At 43.6% G+C, this 19575-nt stretch overlaps 1 protein-coding gene across 4 annotated transcripts in view; it reads left to right on the top strand.

Annotated features, from left to right (window-relative positions):
- Positions 1–19575, top strand: part of CFAP61 (cilia and flagella associated protein 61) — a 244904-nt gene that overhangs the window by 53083 nt on the left and 172246 nt on the right. For all 4 annotated transcript variants that reach the window (XM_070419827.1, XM_070419826.1, XM_070419830.1 and 1 more), the window contains 3 exons: positions 10828–10916; positions 15137–15199; positions 18649–18812. In XM_070419827.1, the coding sequence (XP_070275928.1) occupies positions 10828–10916; positions 15137–15199; positions 18649–18812 (316 nt within the window). The remainder of the gene's footprint in view (positions 1–10827; positions 10917–15136; positions 15200–18648; positions 18813–19575) is intronic.

Raw genomic sequence — 19575 nt, 5'->3', positions numbered from 1 at the left:
ACACAATCAACCTTGTTTGGGTGAGAAAGAATAAGGAAATAAGCATAAAGCCCAGAGTCGGTTTGCTGTTTGGGGATTGGATGACTGGATATGCTGCATTTCTTGGTCAAGAGGCACATTTACAGGAACACAAAGGTTAGATCTGTTTCCATTTGCTGATGTGGCACTCCAAGAGGAGCAGCTCTATCTTGGGCCTAGCAGTTATTGAAAATACTAGAGACCCGGTGCATGAAATTCATGCACGGGGTCAGGGGTGTCCCTCAGCCCAGTCTGCACCCTCTCCAATCTGGGACCCCTTGGGGGATGTCCGACTGCTGGTTTCTGGCCTAAACCGGCAGTCGGACATCTCTCTTGCAATCCGGGACCGCTGGCTCCTAACCGCTCACCTGCCTGCCTGCCTGATCACCTCTAACCACTCTGCCTGCCTGATTGCTCCTAACTGCTCTCCCCTGCTGGCCTGATCCCTAACTGCCTCTGCCTCAGCCCCCACCACTCTGGCTTTGTCTAGAACAGCCGTGGGCAAACTACGGCCCTCGGGCCGGATCCGGCCTGTTTGAAATCAATAAAACTAAAAAAAAAAAAAAAAAGACCGTACCCTTTTATGTAATGATGTTTACTTTGAATTTATATTAGTTCACACAAACACTCCATCCATGCTTTGTTTTGTTCTGGCCCTCTGGTCCAGTTTAAGAACCCATTGTTGCCCTCGAGTCAAAAAGTTTGCCCACCCCTGGTCTAGAAGGACATCCAGAAGGATGTCTGGTCTAATTAGCATATTACCCTTTTATTAGTATAGATATATATGTACACACATAAACACACATATTTTTGCACAAAATTAACTACACAAAAATATATTTATTTATAATAAATTCGGAGAAATATTCAACTTCCCTAAAACTGAACTGCACATTAAAACCCAAGATCTTTTGCTCACCTTTTCTGCCTACTAAGTTATAAATATGTGTTGTAACTAAGATAGTTTATTCTGGGCCAGGAGATTCCTAACTCAGAGTTTCTGGCTGCTATGAAAGTTGACTAATTCAACACTCTGGAATACAATTTGGAAATGATTATCAGAACCCATTAGATGTTCATATTCTTTTACCTCAACTGAGGCAAATCTGAGAAAATAATATTAAATCTGTAAAAATATATATATTTAAGACTATTCATTAAGCATAATTATAACGCTATAAATGAACAAGCAAAAAATATCCAAATAAATAAACTAAAAAACCCAAAATTTCTCACAAGAGAAGCATTGCTGAATTTCTAAGTGTCCACTAGACAGATGTGCAGTAGCCTTTAAAAAGGTTACCAATAGTGAGGGGACATGGTTACAATAAATCTTATGTGGAAAAAGTCCATGCAAAATAAATTGAAGTACAAGTAAAACTACCTAAGAAACTTGTGCTATGAAGAGTACTAGGGGGTAATCATTTAAAATGACAAAATTGGCTGTCACAGAAGGGACATCAAGGCAATACTTTTTAAAAATTTACTTTCTCTTTTTAAAATGTGAAAACAATCTTAAATTCATAGAAAAGTTGCAGGTACTTTTTTTCCCCCTAATCCATTTGAAAATTAGTTGCCACCGTTTATGCTGAGTCATCAATGAATACTTTCTTTAGTGTTTCCTACAGAGGATCATTGTCCTTTACAACCTTCAAACATCCATCGAAATCAAAGAATTCACTTGAATATGTTACTACCGTCTAACTCGCAATCCACAGACCTTGTTCAAGTTTCCCCATTTGTGCCAATAATGTGCTTCATAGCAGAATGACTTGGTCCAGAATGACAAACTGCACGTAGTTGTCATATTACCTTTCATTTTAACATATCTCTTACTAGAGGCCCAGTGCATGAAATTCATGCACGAATAGGAGCCCTAGCAGCTGCTGGCTTTTGGCTAGGGCCTTCCTCTCCTGGCTGCCAGCTGCTGGCCGGGGCCTCCCTTCATTCCGTGTCGCCTCCTGGTGGTCAGCACACTTCATAGCAATCGATCAAACTCCCGGTAGGTCAAACTCCCAAGGGAACACTGTATATTAGGCTCTTATATATATAGATGAATTAATCAAACCAGTAATGAAGTCAATAAAGATAAAATGTTTGACAACGTTAACAAGTATAACTGATTCATATAGAGCCCTGTAATAGGATATATACTCATTTCATGGACTCAAGGAAGGAACATTTACAAAATTGACCACATGCTTAACAAACTTTAAAGGATTAAAATCATACAGAGTAGGTTATCTGACTTCAATGCAAGCACTAAAACCTCGTAATAAAAAAATTACTAAAACATCCCAAATAGGTAAAGAAAATGTGGTTATGGATATATTGATTTTTACCTCGTGGCCTATCCTTTTTTCATTATATATTTTGTGTCTTTGTTATTAGGTGCATAATTTTTAAATCATTATAAATCTTCCTTGAACTTTTAAACATCAATTATGAAGTGTTCTTTATCTCTAGTGATCGCTTGTGCTTTAAAGTCTACTTTTTCTGATTTTAACATGGCCACACTTGCTTTTTTTGATTCATGTTTGTATGTCATATCTTTCTTTGATTCTTTTATTTTTTATCCTTCCTTGCATTTTAGATATGTCTCTTGTAAACAGCATAGAATGGGTTGTTGTTTTCAATTTAGTGTGACAACTATTATCTTTTAATTAGAGTATTTGGTCTGTTTGCTTTTTATATTCTTATAGCTACCATCTTACTTTATATGTTTTCCTTATGTTTCTATGTTTCATTTCTGGTGTTACTTATTTGTGTCTTTAAAAAAAATATCACCATAGTCTGTTTAATTTCTATTTTCAAAGAACTAGCTTCAGGATTTAATCAGTTCATTATATTTTATGATTTACATCATCAATAATTCATTGCTACAATAATGCTGCTAATAAACAAGTACAAACCACAGTGACATACGAAAATAAGCATATTTTTCTCATGCAGGTGGGGTTAGCCAGGAAGCTCTGCTGATCTTGACAGTGTCTTCTCATGGGTCTTTGGGTTGGCTGTGTATTGGCTGATCTAGGAAGGCCTTGGTTCTGCTTCATGTGCTTTTCCCTTTAGCAGACTAGATTGGGCATGTTCTCAGGGTGACAGAGTGTAAGAGGCTGAATGGAAACACAAAAGGCCTCTTGAGGGATAGGCTTTAAAGTAACTCATATCACCAATCTAAAGCAGGTCACATGGCTGAGCCCAGAATCAGAGTGAGAGGATACTACATGGAAAAGGGCCTGAATACGGGAGGGTGAAAAATCAACATCATTGCAACCCATGTTCACAAAAAAAGATTCTAATGATTTTTATCATGGCCTTCATCTCCTGTCATAAGGAGACACAAATTCTAAGTTAGCCTGGAGGATGCTAAAACCTATAGTCATATCTCAAGACAATGATCTGGGAATTACCAGTGCACTACGCTCAGGTTCATCATACTGTATGGCTTACAGTCTGCACTGCACTCCAGGTGGGAGGCGTTTCCTTGAAAAATATGAACAAAGCCCTTTGTCCTCCTTTCACAGCCTGTCTAGTGTTTTTTGTATCATTGAGGACTTCATTATCAACCCTTTGCTGTTCATTTGGTCAATCAGCAAATGCTAAGTGCATCCCATAGTTTTAGGAGCCCAGTCTAGTACATGCTCTGTCTAGTACTGTCCAATGGCAGGATAAACATCTAAGACAAGTGAATTTATAATAAGAGAATTATTTTAAAGGTTAAAAAGTTGTGGTGGTTCCATAGCAGAAGAAAATCTAAGTCATCTTGAGAGTATCAGAAAAGAAAGCTTTTGAGTCAAAACTTCAAAACAAATTTGAGTTTTCTAAGTGAATAAGCAGAAGATTTTATTTTATATATATAGAAGGCTCTTTGTAGGTGTGAAATATATCTTAATCCTCACTGGAGGTTATTTTTCCATTGATATTTAGGGAGAGTGGAAAAAAGAGGGAAAGACAGAGAAATATCGATGTGGGAGAAACACATCAATTGGTTGCCTCCTGCACATACAGTCAGGGCCCAGGCCAGGGAGGAACCTGCAACCGAGGTACATGCCCTTGACCGGAATCGAACCCAGGACCTTTCGATCTGCAGGCTGATGTTCTATCCACTGAGCCAAATCCGCTAGGGCCAGGAAGATTTCCTTGGCAAAAGGAACAAAATTCACAAAATAAAGTGATATTAGAGACCATGGCTTGTTGGGAAGAAATGTAAGTTCATTATTGCTAGAGCATGAAGTGAGGGAGTGACAGGAGATGAAGCAGAACAGGAGATTGAAGGGAGGCAATCAAGGCCTTACATACCTTACAAAAGAGTTTAGATTATATTTCGTCACAACATACCTGATGATGAACCATTGGGAATCTTTCATTATAAATGGATACACAGTTGACTTTCAAATCACAGGAAGACTTTCCAAGGGCCACTAGAGTGTCCAGGAAAAGATAAAGAGGGACTGAACCAGAACAGTTATGGAAGAATCTGGGAGATATTTGGGAGAATTAATGGAACTTGATGTTTTACCGCACATGGGAAAAAAGGAACGTTGTAGAAAGGAAATATCAAAGATGTCTTCAGAAACCGATTAGGTGGTGGCCTATTTTGTGAGATGGGAATATTAAGAGTGAATGACTTGTTTAGTGGAGGTGCTCTGATTTCTGATTCAGGCGAGTTGAATTAACTTTCCTAATAAGCATTTGAACACACAGCACTTAGCAACAGGTGCCAATAGAGGTAGACTGAAACATGACCCACCAAAAGATGTCCACTTCCTGATCCTTGGAACCTATAAATGTTCCCTTCCTTTCAGAAGGCTCTTTGTAGGTGTGATTAAGGCTTTTGAGATGAAGAGATTATCCTAGATTATCCGAGGGGCCTGAAATGCTGTCACAAGTGTTTTATGAGAGAGAGATCGAGGGAGATAATACAGAAGAGGTGCCATGTGAGCATAGAGGCTGAGATTGGAGTGATGTGGCCACATGGCAAGGAATGCTAGCAGCCACCATGAACCACCATAAGCTTGAAGAGGCAGGAACCAGTTTTCTCCTAGTGCCTCTGGAAGGAGCATGGCCCTGCTGGCCCCTTGATTTCTGCCCAGGATGCTGATTTTGGCTTTCTGGATTCCAGAGCTATGAGGGAATATATTTCTGTTTTTTTAAGCCAACAAGTGCATGGTAATTTGTTACAGAAGCCACTGGAAACTAACACAATTAGGAAGGAGACCAAATGGCCAGAGGCTAATCAAGGAAGGTAAATGTCAAGAAATAACATGTTCACTCTTCAGCAAAACTCCTTGAAAGAGTCATTTGTGTTCATTGTTTCTATTCTCTTTTATTGTCTTGAGGCTACTACTTATCCTTTAGGTATCAGCTTATGTGCCTGGACTCCTCTGACTACTCAGCCAAAAGCAGCTCCTAAGGCAGCGGTTCTCAACCTTTGGGTCGCGACCCCTTTGGGGGTCGAACGACCCTTTCACAGGGGTCGCCTAAGACCATCGGAAAACACATATATAATTACATATTGTTTTTGTGATTAATCACTATGCTTTAATTATGTTCAATTTGTAACAATGAAATTGGGAGTCACCACAACATGAGAAACTGTATTAAAGGGTCGCGGCATTAGGAAGGTTGAGAACTACTGTCCTAAGGTCTTATATTCTACATGCCATCTATCAGAACTTAGTATTTTCTCATTCATTTACTAACTAACTTGATTGGGTTGTGCAAGGTAGTCTTTTTCATTCCTGAATCCCCAATATCTAGAATTTTATTGTCTAACAGAGTTGGTGTGAAATATAAATTTTTAAATGAATAAACAAACATTCAGTGTGATAGTTTTGTGTGTGTGTGTGTGTGTGTGTGTGTGTGTGTATGCCTGCAGACCCTAATCAGTTGTGAGAGTCTTAAAGTAAGTACATCTTATTCATTATTTACTTTTGGTACCCAATTGAGTGCCTACACCTCATTGTTCTCCACTGAACTTTAGTTGGAAGAGTAATTTAACTTGAACCTCTAATCTTTTCTCTTTCCTTTTCTTAAAACTGAGCAGCTTAAATTCATTTGTATCTTTTATGAAATCATTCACAGTATTAAAATACTAAACAAAAATGACTATTTTGTAATATTTTGAAAATAGAAATTTACTTTTATAATTAGACATTCTTTTTGAATCTTAATTGCATTAGTAATACAGTCTGCTGGGTGAGTAGCTACAAACAGAAATCCTCTGCTCTGTGTTTATTTTTTAAAACACACACACACACACACACACACACACACACACAAAACAAACAAACAAAAAACCCTGAGGCTTTAATCTCCAGCTGACTCTGGACTCCCTGATGCCCAGAAACCCTGCCACCTTGCACATTGGGTGTTACGTGGGCCGCTGGTCTCGGCTCTGGTACTCCAGCCTGTGGAGCCCGGCCTGGGCTCTGGTCCACAATCTACTCAGGGGAAACACCTTCCCCTATCCCAGAGATCCCTCTGTACTCTCGGCCTGCTGCCTGTGGAAGCTGGGTCACCCCTCTCACTACCTTGCCCTTCCTCCTAGTCTCCAGGTGTTTTCTGTCCTTCCTTGATATAAGTCTCCTCCTCAGCTGGACCTCTGTTGGGAATTCCGAATAAATGTTCCTCAGTTTAGTTTTATTTCCAGTCTGGCCCTGGTAAAGGACTCCCTGGCTGTGAGCTCCCGTGTTGGGGCAGAACCTCGAAAGGTGCCAGGGACACACGAGGAGGAACTGAACTGTCTGGCTGCAGGTCAAGAGCTGGAGGGGCAGCCTTCTCCCAGACAGAGTGGTGGTAGGAAGCCATTACTCCTTTGCTGAGCCCTCCCCCTCTGTATCTCTACTTTAACAACAACAAAAAACATTTTTAGGAACTTTTGACAGAACTCTTAGATTTGATGTGGTCAGATAGATCAATAGTTTTATGACTTCTGCCTTTTGCATTTTTTAAAAAATATGTTTTTATTGGTTTTGTTTGTTTGTTTGTTTTAGAGAGAGAGGGAGAGAAAGAGAGAAACAGCAATCAGTTGCCTCCTGCATGCAACCCAACTGGGGATTGAACCCACAACCTGTGTATGTGCCCTAACTGGGAATCAAACCAGCAACCTTTCAGTGCATGGGATGATGCTCAAACAACTGAGCCACACCAGCCAGGGCTGCCTTTTGGATTTAAGGAAGAAATTTTCCACCCCAAGGTTATAGAGATATTCTCTTATTTTTTTCTTGTAATTTCAAACTATTTAAAAATATTTAGGCTGTTAATTTATCTGCAAAATATTTCTGTGTATTGTATGAAATAGGGGCTCAAATTAACTTTTTCTCATATGTTTAGTACTGTTGATTGTGTAGTTTATTATTTTCCCACCAATCCAAAATGCCACCTTTAACATATATCAACATCTCGTAATTGTCCGGCTCTTTTCTAGATTTCATTTTGTTCTACTTCTACTCCAATAAAACTTCTAATAATATGGCTTTATAATGTCCTAATATTCATTAGGACATTTGGCCCACTCTTTGTTCTTATTTCTTAAAATTTTGTTTACTACCTGTTCTTCCATATTTATGTTTTTATAATTAGCTTATTTTATTGCACTAATAAATCTTTTTATTGATATTTAAAATAAATGCAAAAAAGCCCCAGATTGTATACTTTTTTTTTCCTAATGCCTTTTAAAATGTATTATGGCTTTCCCTATCTATTAGTCCTATTAGTAAAGAGCAGGACGGAACCAGGTTTTGTGGGACCCAAAGTCTGTACAATTTTGGGAGCCCTCTTAAAGAAAAAGAATGAAAAATTATGAATGCAGGAGTAGCTGCGCCTCGGGAGGGGCCAATCTAGGGAGGGGCCTGAACCTCCAACCTCATTAGCTTTGTGGTGAACCCACTTCAGATGAGCAGTCTCACTTAGAAAGTCCCAGCAAATTGTGCCTCCACTCTCACTAGGATAAAGCGCTAGTGCATGACTTCTAAGCTGCACAGGTGATATAAGCAATAAAATAACAATTAAATTTGCAGGCCGAGTGTGTTTTTAGTTGTGTGTCACATCTGAGGATCTCAGGGCACACTGTGAAAATTAAGTAACTCAACCTCACAAACCCCCAGAGACACAGGAAAGAGAGATAAAGCATCACCTCACCCCATTCTGAAATGCAGCTACCTCTGGGGACGAGCGTGGTAGCTGCTTAATAATAACCTGCAACACCCCAGGACGGTTCAGTCAAGACAATTAGTTGTTGTAGTTGGTAATTGTCTCGTGAAGCAGGGCAGTCACTGGGATTATTAGTTCACTGCAAATCTAATCCATTCTTCACGATTTCTAACTTCTTAGTAATTTTGTCCTAATTATAAAAGAAATGTATGCACAGTGAAAGTCTGGTTTTCTTTCAGTTGTGTTTTTATGTAGTTCTTCAAATTTAAAACTTAAAATAGGAAAAGATTTAAAAAAATAAAGTGCAGCTTAAGAATAGAGAGTTATCTATATGTTTTTTTGTTTAAATTCAAAAAGTTTGCACCTTGGCCAGTGTTGCTCGGTGGTTAAAGCATTGGCCCAGGAACCGAAGAGTCATGGGTTTGATTCCTGGTCAAGGGCACATACCTGGGTTGCAGGTTTGGTCACCAGCCCCAGTCAGGGTGCATGCGGGAGGCAACCAACTGATGTGTCTCACATTGATCTTTCTCTTTCTCCCTCTCCACTTCCCTCTCTTCCACTTTCTCTTTAAAAAAATCAATGGAAAAAAATATCCTCGAGTGAGGATTAACAACAAAAAAGTTTGCTGCTGAGCAAAAGAAATCAATGATAGGACTCAGAATAGCAGCTCCCTCTAAGAGGTAGATTAGCTGGACAGGAGGATTGTGGGTGGGGGAGTTTCTGGCCCTGGAATGTTTTAGATTTCATTTGGGTGGTTGTTACATGGAAGCAGACACGTAGAAATTCTCACACTTTCCCATATGCTTGTTATGCTGCTCTTGTTGCCATGAGAATGCTGTAAACTCCATGTAGACTATCTGGAAAGTTTCGCAGGAAGCAGGATGTATGCAGGAACTGGAATCATTCTATGTTTTATTCTCCCCAAAGCATCTATGTCAGAAGAGGGATCCTAAGTCCTCACTTCTCTCTCATTTTTCCCCCCAAAGGAGCTGCTTATTATGTGGGATGCAGTTCTCTCTCACTGCCCCTGCAACATGATGTATATCTCCTTGTATGCGCTCCTTACACCCCCAGGGCATGGGATTTTCCTCTTAGAATTTGATTCTGCTTTATTCACCTACATCTCTGCCAGAAGCAGGTATAGGGTGTGAGTGACTGGGGACTTGGGGTTGGGAGGCATCGGAAGGGGCAGTTGCCCTGGCTGGTGCTGGAAGGAAACAGTGGGAGAGGAGGAAGCAGAGAGGATCTGGGCTGCCTCTGGCTGCACAGTGTCTGATGTGGTGGTTGGGAAGGTTAGAAACAAGAAGACAGAGCAGCAGGCCCACGCTGGCTACGGTGTCTCTGGGGCCTTCAGCAGGGCCGGGTCCCTTCTGCATCTGTGGCAGCATTCCAGGCCCGGCCAGCCCCTGGGCAGTGTCCTAGCGCTGCTCTGAGCCAAGGCCCACAGGCTGAGAGCAGATGTCATGGCTGAGAATTCCCAGCAGGGTAGGCACAGGGTGAGCCAGAGAGGAGGCATGGGAGTGGGAGATAGGAGAGAGGGGGAGAGAAAAAAGGGGAGTGGAGGGAGAGATAGAGTTAAAGAGGGGGAGAGGGAGGGGAAAGGGGTGGGGAGGGAAGAAAGACCAACAGGAAGAAAGGCAGGAAGAAAGACACAGGAAAGTAGGAAGGAAGGAAGGGAGGGAGGGAGGGAGGGAAGAGGGAGGGAAAGGAAAAAAAGGAGAAAGAGAAGAAGAGGGCTTTTTTGAGAAGATGGGGGAAAATGTTTTCTACTATAATTTTAGTGACGGTTAAATACATGAAATTGCCCTGATTATTGACTTTCCAGAGCCTATTACAGCAATAATGCTGAGTTCCAGTTCTTCTTGCTTCGAAAGTAGAAAAGTGAAGAGAGCCTGTCAGACTGCATGCTCGCAGTATTGTCAGAGGACAAGCAGCCCTGGTGCTAATCTTTGGCGTTCAGATACAGCTAATTGTGGTCTTTTCCACAGTCTGTAAAAAAAAAAATTATATATATATATATATATATATATATTGATTTCAGAAAGGAAGGGAGAGGGAGAGAGCGATAGAAACATCAAGGATGAGAAAGAATCATTGATCGGCTGCTTCCTGCATGCTCCCCACTGGGGATCAAGCCCACAACCCAGGCATGTGCCCTGACCGGGAATCGAACTGTGACCTCCTGGTTCATAGGTCAATGCTCAACCACTGAGCCAAGCCAGCTGGGCCATGGTCTATCTTAAAATCATTTGAAAGCCTGCCATCCAGGAAGTTGATAATCAGTGTTATGAACTTCAAAGTGGGGTGGCGGTGAGGGGGGGCGGTTGGTGGCTTCTCTGGAAGGATCACATAGCTCAGTAACTGGCAGAGGCTGAAGGCCTCCTGGTGCCAGACCAGGCTCATCACTGACATCCTTGAGGGCACAGAGAGGTGAGAGTTGGGGTCGGCTGTGAAGAGCCTGTTCTTCCCACCTCATGGTGCTGGCCTCTGCAATACAATTCTCCAGACATGCTGCAGTTTAGAAACACTACTATGCCGTCTCCAATTTCCTGTGGCTCTGCAGATATTTATCATCTGTTTTCTGTCCTTATACCTACCTACCTACCAATCTCTCTCTCTCTCTCTCTCTCTCTCTCTCTCTCTCTCTCTCAGATACTTATTGCAGGAATAGCAGCCTGGATTCCCAGCAAACACTCGAGTCACAGGAACCTGATACTCCAGAGAGAAGGGAAAGTGTCCAGGTAAGAGAGATCATTCACGCATGCCTGGGTGCGGGTGGTCCTAGGGGCTGCTGGTGCGGGTTGTGGGTGGTCCTGGTGCTTGGGAAATTCTAAGGTCTGATGCGGAAAAGGCCCCACCATCACTAAGAGCACTGAAGTCGGGGGGACAGTGACAGTGAGCCCAGAGGAAGCAGGCGGTGTGTTTGTGACGGACATGGAGCCTCACTGCTTTCTTCAGGAATACGGCTCTACCTTCCCTCGCACCCCTCCCCTGAGCTCAGGAGGCTGAGGTGGGTACAGCTGTTCATTGAAAGCCAGTTAAACAATCCAGACTGTCTGAGGAGACTTGCACACTGTCCACATATGCAAACAAAGCAGCATTTTTCTTCCTGCAAACTACGGCAGCATCCACCACGGCTCCCTGGAGAGCTGTTGGCTCCGTTGTCCTGGCCTGGCCCCAGCAGGAGCCTGGCCGCCTCCTGCTGCCTGATGGGTGCCGCTGATGGAGCTCGCCTGTGCTGCTCCTGCTGCCCTCACCTGAAGAAGGGGAACCTGAAACAGAGGAGGCCAGTCAGCCGGGCTCGCTTCGCGGCCAACACTGTCAGCCTGGTCCCTCACCAGCGCTGTGTGGCCAGCGTCTCGAGGCGCGTGTCATGACACAGCTCCTTCAGCTCTGTCCTGCCGACTCCTTAGTCCCAGAGGCCCAGAACCCACCCTGAGCCCAGGATGGGGGCAGGGGTAATGCCCAACTCTTTTACTTCTCCTTTCCACCCTTGGACAAAGCAACATGCCCTTGCCCATCAGCTCATGCAAAGAAAATCTTGGGAGAAGAGGGAGGATGTTTATCTTAGCACTAGGCCACCGGGCTTCTCCTGATTTTCATATTGTCTCTGTGGAAAATGCATTCTTCTCCCACAGACCACAAAGGGACCCAGTCCGTAGCTGGCTGGGTCTTGCGTTTTCAGTGCTGATTTAGTCTCTGCACAGAGGTTGGGCCCTCCAATGGCTCAGGCACTCGCCCAGGTGCTGAAAGCCACCAAAGCAGCCTGGGCCTCCAAGAGGTGGTGACGGGCTAGGGGAGAGGAAAGCACCCTAACTCAGTGTGTGGGAGAGACGGTGGGAAATCTCCCAGAAGAAGGGACTGAGGGGAACCCGAATCGTTCGAAGAAGGTCGTATGACATGGATTTGATTGAGGGACATGATGCTGATGAATGGAATGTAAAAACAAGCAAAACAAAACTCTGTGCAAGGGAACTCTATTCTGGCAAAAACTGAGTAACAGAAACTGGATTTACTGTCCTGCCTGAAACAACTAAAAACTGGCCAAAATACACGAAATCACAGTTTTTAAGACACTGCTCCTCGGGTAATGATGGAGAATGACCTCTGAGTGATGGGCAAGGGGCCGGGCGAGTCCTCTGATGGCCGGACTGCTGCCTGGGGAGAGTTCCCGGCCACAGCGCAGGGCGGCAGGAACCCGGGGAGCCCCCCGAGTTCCTGGGCTGTGGGGACAGATCTGTAGGTCCCTGGAGACTAAAGCCACTCAGGGTTGCAGGACAGAGTGCCCGAGGGCAGAGAGCTTCACAGAGAGGTTCTACGCCAGCAGAGGGTCACTCTCGAGTACTCAGCTGCGGACTGACAAGCTCATGCATGTGAGGAAACTACTGAAGGTCAGGGTGAGCGCACCTCCCAAAAGGATCAGAGTTCACAGTGCCCAGTGCTCGCACTGCCTGGCCCCATCAGCCCGGCGGGAGACCCTCAGGACACAAGGCACTGGGAGAATCCACAGAAGGGCCCTGCATCAGTAGGAACAGTGACCTCGACAGAGAGCACGGCTGCAGGCCTAACACAGTTTTTTAAAGCAAGACCGAAAGGATCAAACTTTTTTCCAAGTACCTTAGCTGAGCCCCAGAACACAGTTCAAGAATATCTGTAGTAATATGAAATTATCATCGCCCAGTTAGGTTACATCATAATGTTCAGAATCCAATAAAAAATGACCAGGGCCGCAAAAACTGGGAATACATGTTGCATAAAGTGGAGGTGACTCAACTGAAGCCAACCCAGATCTGAAGGAGATGTTAGAATTAGTGGACAAAACATTAAAACAGTTATGATAACTATATACGTTCTAAAGATTAAGGAGAGACATAAAAGCACCCCAAATAAGACTGGTAGAAATAACACTATAATTCATGAGCTGAAAAATACACTGGAAGATTAATCACAAATCAGATATCGCAATAAAAAAGATTAGTGAACTTGAAACAGGAATGAGAGTTTGAAAAAAAGATCACCGTGGGGTGACTTCAGGTACCTAATATGTATGTAATTGGAGTCCATAAAAAAGAGGAGAGAGAGGTTGGAACAAAAAAATATTTGAAGAAGTAATAACTAAAAAATTCTAAATTTTATAAAAATAATAAACCCACAAGCTCAACAAATAGCAAGGACAGGGAACATGAAGAAAACATGCCATACTGTGATAATCAAATAGTGAAAAGGTAGTGGTAAAGAGAACTTTTTCAGTTTGATGGTTATTTTTGAAAAGTCTATATAGCTAACATCACACCTAATGGTAAAAGACTGAATGCTTTCCATCAAAGTCAGGAACCAGGCAAGAATGTCTCCTCTCACCACGTCCATTCAAAATTTATACTGGATGCTGCCTACGGATGGTACAAAAAGACAAGGAAAGAAATAATAGGCATCTAGATTGGAAAGGAAGAATTAAAACTCTCTTTTATTTGAAGGGAATCATCTAGAATCTACAAAACAGCTACTGGAACTAATATGTACTTTGGCAAGTTGCTACATATACACAAAATTAATATGCAAAGTTTAATTTTACCTCTATAGAATAGCAATGAACAGTTAGAAATTGAGTTAAATATCATCCACAATAGTAGAAATAAACAAAATACTTAGAGATAAATCTGACAAAAGATGCTTAAGACCTGTGTACACTAAAAACTACAAAATAATTCTGAGAGAATGTAAAAAGACTTAGATAGTTGAAGAGATATCCTGATATCCCATGTTAATGGTTGGACACTCAGTATTGCCAAAATGCCAATTCTTCCCAAATTGGTTAATGCAGTCCCAGTCAAGATTCCAGGAGGAATTTTTATATAAATTGAAAAATTGATTCCAAAATTCACATAGAAGTGGAAAGGATCTAGAGTAGCCAACACAATGTTGTTCTGGAAAAAGAATAATGTTGTAGGACTAATGCTTCTGATTTCAAGACTTTCAATTAAGTTCTTGGAATTAAGACCGTGTAGTAATGGTGTCAAGGTCAACACATAGATTAATGGAACAGAACAAAAGATCCATAGACTCTGAATATCTATACTAATAAAAGGGTAATATGCTAATTAGACTGGATAGACTGGATGTTTTCTGGACGTCATTCCTGACGTCCTTCCTGACAAAGCTGGGGCCTGGCCCAGGAGAAGCCACCTGCAGTCTCGGGTGCCTGTGGCCAACCCAATGGGGGGAAGCCCAGGTCCCGGCTGCCTGCCGGCGGCCCGGGTCCCAGGTGCCTGCGGGCAGCCAGAGGGATGGAAGCCCCGGTCCCAGGTGCCGGAGGGAAGCCTGTGCCGGCAGCTGGGGGATGGCAGGCCTACTCTTGCACTAATTTTCATGCACCGGGCCTTTAGTAATCTATAATGACAAAAAACAGGTCATTGTTTGCCTGGGTTGCAGAATGGCATGGGGTGGGGCTGAGGGGCACGTAGAAACACAGAAGCTTTTAGTTGTGATGTGCATGCTCATTATTTTTATGGTGATTTTTTTTATGGGTGCATGCATAGGTCAAAACTTTTCAAAAGGTACACTTCAAATATATGCAGTTTATTACATGTCGGTTATAAAAACAGTTTTAAAAACCTAGGGCAGCCTTTAGTTTAACAGTATAAAGAAGAAAAGTATTTTATGTTAGTTATTATTACTAGCATCTACAGAGAACTAGGAATTGCCAGCATTGTGCTAAACATCTGTCTTATCTCTCTCTCATCTATCTTACCTATTTATCCTTATTTTATTCTCATAACAACCTTATGCGGTAGGTGCTGCTCTTAGCCCCCTTTTCCAGATGAGGAAACTGAGGCCCCGAAACATTCTCACTGCCACACAGCCAGCAAGCAGTGGATCTGAACCAGGCGGTTTGCTTCAGAGCTCGGGCTCTGAGCCACTGGGCCGTTGATGAATCCCCATGTTTTGCCATTGTCATTTGCAGGGGAAAATTGCGGAAGAAGCCTCAGTGGAGGAACTTACAACAAGACTCGGAAGTGCGATGGAGGTAGGGCTCGCGCAGGGCTTTGTGTGCTGTCTGGGTGGCTCCACGTGGTTCACTCCTCGCCTCCTGAGTCCCTGACCTTTTCTCCTCCAGGCTCCCTGCCTCTCTCTACAGCTTTCTACCTGCCACCTCCTTTAGGGTCTACTCCACAACACTTCCCTCGACTGACTTTTACTTTACTGTGATTAATCTTCTATTCTCTATCTCTTGCACAGCTCAGACCGAGAAATTACACTTTCTACATCAATTATTTGCAACAATTTCAGTAATTAGCAATTTTCTCTTTTTTTCCATTGTCTACAGAGAAAACATTTTGTAGGGGCAAAGCATTTGTAAGAATGTTCTGCAATTCTCCATATCAGATGTACAAACATGTGCTCCCATACACACTTACATGTATAGGTCATTCATCTGCATCCCAGGTTCCTGTAACTGCTGCTTCCTGTGACGGATTCAGGCCAAGGGTGGTAGCATCTTCTGCCAGTTGCTGTCCCTAGGAGAGGCCAGGTTATTGCTGTGTTTTGTGTGTTGTTGTTTTTATCCTCATCCTAGGGGAGAGAGAGAGAGAGCAAGAGCGAGAGTGCGAGAGAGAGAAAGATCAGTTGGTTGCCAGTCTGGGATCTTGAGTAGGTAACCCACTCATTAAACACTCTGCATTGCTGTCCTTTCCCTTCCTTGCCTCACTTTCTCACTCCCCTCCCAGGATCTCCTGGCTTCACTCCCCAAATAAACCTAGGTCAGAGTTTGCTTCTGGGGAGACCCACTGTAGGGCACTCGCTCCCCATGCCTTGGGGAGGAGAGAGTCAGGCATGCCGCACCCGGGAGCAGTTTTCTCTTCGATATTTCTAAGAGGGTAGCCATTCCTTTAGGAACCCAAACAAGGGTGTGGTGGGGCACAGGATGGTCCCCACTGCCTCAGAAGTTCTGGAATCCGGAGGGCATCTGGCCAACAAGGTGGATTGATCTCCCATGTTTATTGCCTCTACACACACACACACACACACACACACACACAACCACTGAAATAACAGTAAAGGAATAAGAAGGGCCCACATTTACAAAGACTGTGAGACTGGGAGAGGTGTTGGAAGATGAGCACTTGAAAATGTTTGGCATGAGGAAAATCAGCAGTGGCATTCACACTGGCTTAGTCTGCTGTGGAAGGTGGGGCCAGGACTGGCCTGGGTCAGTTATAGTGTGTCGGGGACATAGGCACCTTGCAGACAGCACCTAACTTGTCATCTAGCCCCCAAGTGAAACGGCCAGATGACTTCTCTCTGGAGAGACTGCACAGAAGCGGCTCCAAATTCAGGTTCAGCCTGTGGAATCGGGAAACACAGAGAATAGAAGAATAAGTGGGATTTTTCCATTTCCAATGGAGGAACCCCTGAATCCTCCTGCTGTCTTCCCCAACTGTCAGGTCTTTGTATTAGTGTTTTATTGCTACGGCAACAAATTACCACAAACTTAGTGGCTTAACGCACAACATAAATGTGTTATCTTGCAGTTTTGGCTGTAAGACACCCCAAACAGGTCTTCCTGTGCTACGATCCAGGTGCAAACAGGGCCCTATTCCTCCTGGAGGCTGGAGGGGAGAAGTCATCCCTTACCAACTTCTAACACCCACTTGCGTTCCTTGGCATGTAGCCCTCCTCCATCTTCAAAGCTGGTAGCATGGCATCTACTCTGACCCTCATGACTTTCTCTTACAAGGACTCTTATGATTTGGGCCCACCCAGATCATCCAAGATAATCTCTTTGTATCAAAGTCCTTAACTTAATGACATGTACAAAGTGTCTTTTACCCTGTAAAGCAAGCATGTCAAACTCGCGGCTGACGGGCCGCATGACTCCACAGGTTCTGGGGATTAGGCCATGCACATCTTTGGGGACCACTGTTCTGCCTACCAAGTCCTTCATGCAGGCGATTGGAGAATTTAATTCCCCTCGAAACCTGACAGGCCCAAAGAAAAGGCCTCCTGGTAATGTTCCTGAAGGTCACCCAATAAAGTGCCAGGTTTGTGCTTGGTCACCCCACAAAGCACCCAGTCAGTTGTTGAGTTTTCCTACCTACCAAGAACCGTTGCATTTAGGAAGCTAGAAAAGTGCTGCAGTGATAATGGGCGTAAACCATGACAAAGAAGACAACAAAAAGACCTGTACCTGGAGCAGGAGCTATAAACAAGAAAGCAGGTGGTTCAGCAGGCAGGTGAGCAAGGCGAGGTCAGAGGAGGAGGAGAGAAGAAATGAAGCCTTAGGTGATCCCAAACGCTGGGTTGTTTTGGAAAATATTGACAAACACGTGGCAAATCTGACAAAGCCTGTGAAAAACATTAGGAAACCAAGAGGATCAAATCAAAGTACACAGAGGAGAGCACAGTCATATTACATTCCTCACTCAGTAACAGTGATACCTACATATTCATTAGAATGTAAATACTAACTGCTTTAACCACGAATTATGCTATAATTATGGGGGGAGGGTTAGGATAAAGGGAAGCAGGTAGTGTAAGAGGTTTACATCTACCCATCACACTAATATCAAAAAGGGAACTTCAAAAACTGACACATTGAGAAATAACAGTGTGAGCACATATTCAGAAATATAGAGGTAAATACCAAAAGAAATGAGAAATTTGGAAATGCTAGCCAAGGGGAGAGGCACTTGGGGAGACAGGGGACTCCTGATTATGTCTTTAGCATAAGCATTATTTTAATTTTTACTATATGCATGTATTACTTTGACTTAAAAGAACTACGAGAAGGATCTCAGAAGGAATCCTTTCCCACTAACTGAGTTGTCATGCCTTCTTAGATCCCCTAAAACAGTGATGGCAAACCTATGACACGTGTGTCAGAGGTAACACGCAAACTCATTTTTTTGGTTGATTTTTCTTTGTTAAATGGCATTTAAATATATAAAATAAATATCAAAAATATGTCTTTGTTTTACTTTGGTTGCATATATCAAAACATTTCTATATGTGACACGGCACCAGAGTTAAGTTAGGGTTTTTCAAAATGCTGACACACCGAGCTCAAAAGGTTCGCCATCACTGCCCTAAAATGAGACCAGAAGGACTCAGAGCTAAGCTTCCAGGTGCCTATGGGCAGTTGGACCTCCCAGGCTCCACCTTACCATCAAGCCACCTGAATAGTCCCAAGATCCACAAATTCTTGTAGCACAAAATCACAATGAAAACACTTCCTTTTTTGAGGACAGAGGTGTTTTGTGTATGGAATTAACATGTATAGAGTACGACCATGCTCTAACCTCTACCCAGGGATGTAGTTAAAATGTGCCTCCTGTATCAAAGGCCAACTGAAACCCTTTGTTTTTCTGACCTTCGTGTGAAAACCTGTCTCAGTCCTTTTATACATTTTTAATGTTTTTTTAATGTCTTATTAAGAACATCTCCTTGACACGAGGCCTGGCTTGGGATGTGTTTCAGATGGGAGGGTCATGTCCTGAAGATGCTGAGAGTTACTCCTTCCGTCGTGTGAGCGTGGCATCCTCACTGCCTGGGGACACCACCCACTTCCGCCCTGTCTACAAGGGAGCCCCTTCCGCTTTCTGTATCCAGCTGTTTTGCATTGATGAGAAGTATGAAGCAAGGCAAGTACTGAGCCACAGGTTGTCTGTTATGGTAAGGCGCTCCTAGCGTGTTGGTGGGCTGACATTTGAATCTTGCAGAGCCAATGGTTTCCAAACCTGGCCACACCTAATCCTAATCTCCTGGTAAACTCTTTCAAAAGCACAGATTCCTTGGCCCCATTCCCAGAGATTCCAGTCCATAAAATGTGGGTAAGGCCCTCAGCGCTAGGTTGCCCGGGGTCTGGCTCGCCTATGTAGCAGTTGGGGATCTGGAAAATGATCATTTATGTAATCTTGTGCTGCTCCCCATCCTCTAAAGTTTTTATTTGGGGGAAACTTGGGATTTAGGTTTCTGCTTGACTGGAGTTTTTTTGGTTGCAAGCAACAGAAACTCCAACTCAAACTAGCTTTGAAAATACGGAATAATGACCTCACATGATGAAGGGTAAGTGCAGTGGCAGGACTGAGTCCACCTCCCAGCTCTGGTTCCCTGCTGCTGGCCCCATTCTCAGAGCAGTGGCTCCATCGGGGGCTAAAAAAGTGGACGGTGGGCTAGGGCTCTGCACCAAAAGCTCGTGAGCAGGAGTCTGGTCTGGGCCTAGCTCTCCAGCTAAAGCCCCTTTGGCCCCATCGGGCTGTGTGCTCATTCCTGAGCTGGTGGTCTGGGCTGGGCTGAGCGGCTGAGTCCCTTGCCTCAAGCTCTCTCTGGAACCTGGGACTGGAGCCTCACCCAGTGGTAGTCTGAGAGGGGGGTTAGTGGGATGCGGAACAACAATCTAGGGCA

This window comes from Myotis yumanensis, unplaced genomic scaffold, assembly GCF_028538775.1.
Source record: "Myotis yumanensis isolate MYYU_CA2020_CCGP unplaced genomic scaffold, mMyoYum1.0.hap1 SCAF_7, whole genome shotgun sequence".
Taxonomy (NCBI): Eukaryota; Metazoa; Chordata; class Mammalia; order Chiroptera; family Vespertilionidae; genus Myotis; species Myotis yumanensis.
Note: the sequence above shows the minus strand (reverse complement) of the source record. Positions and strands in the feature narration are given on the sequence as shown.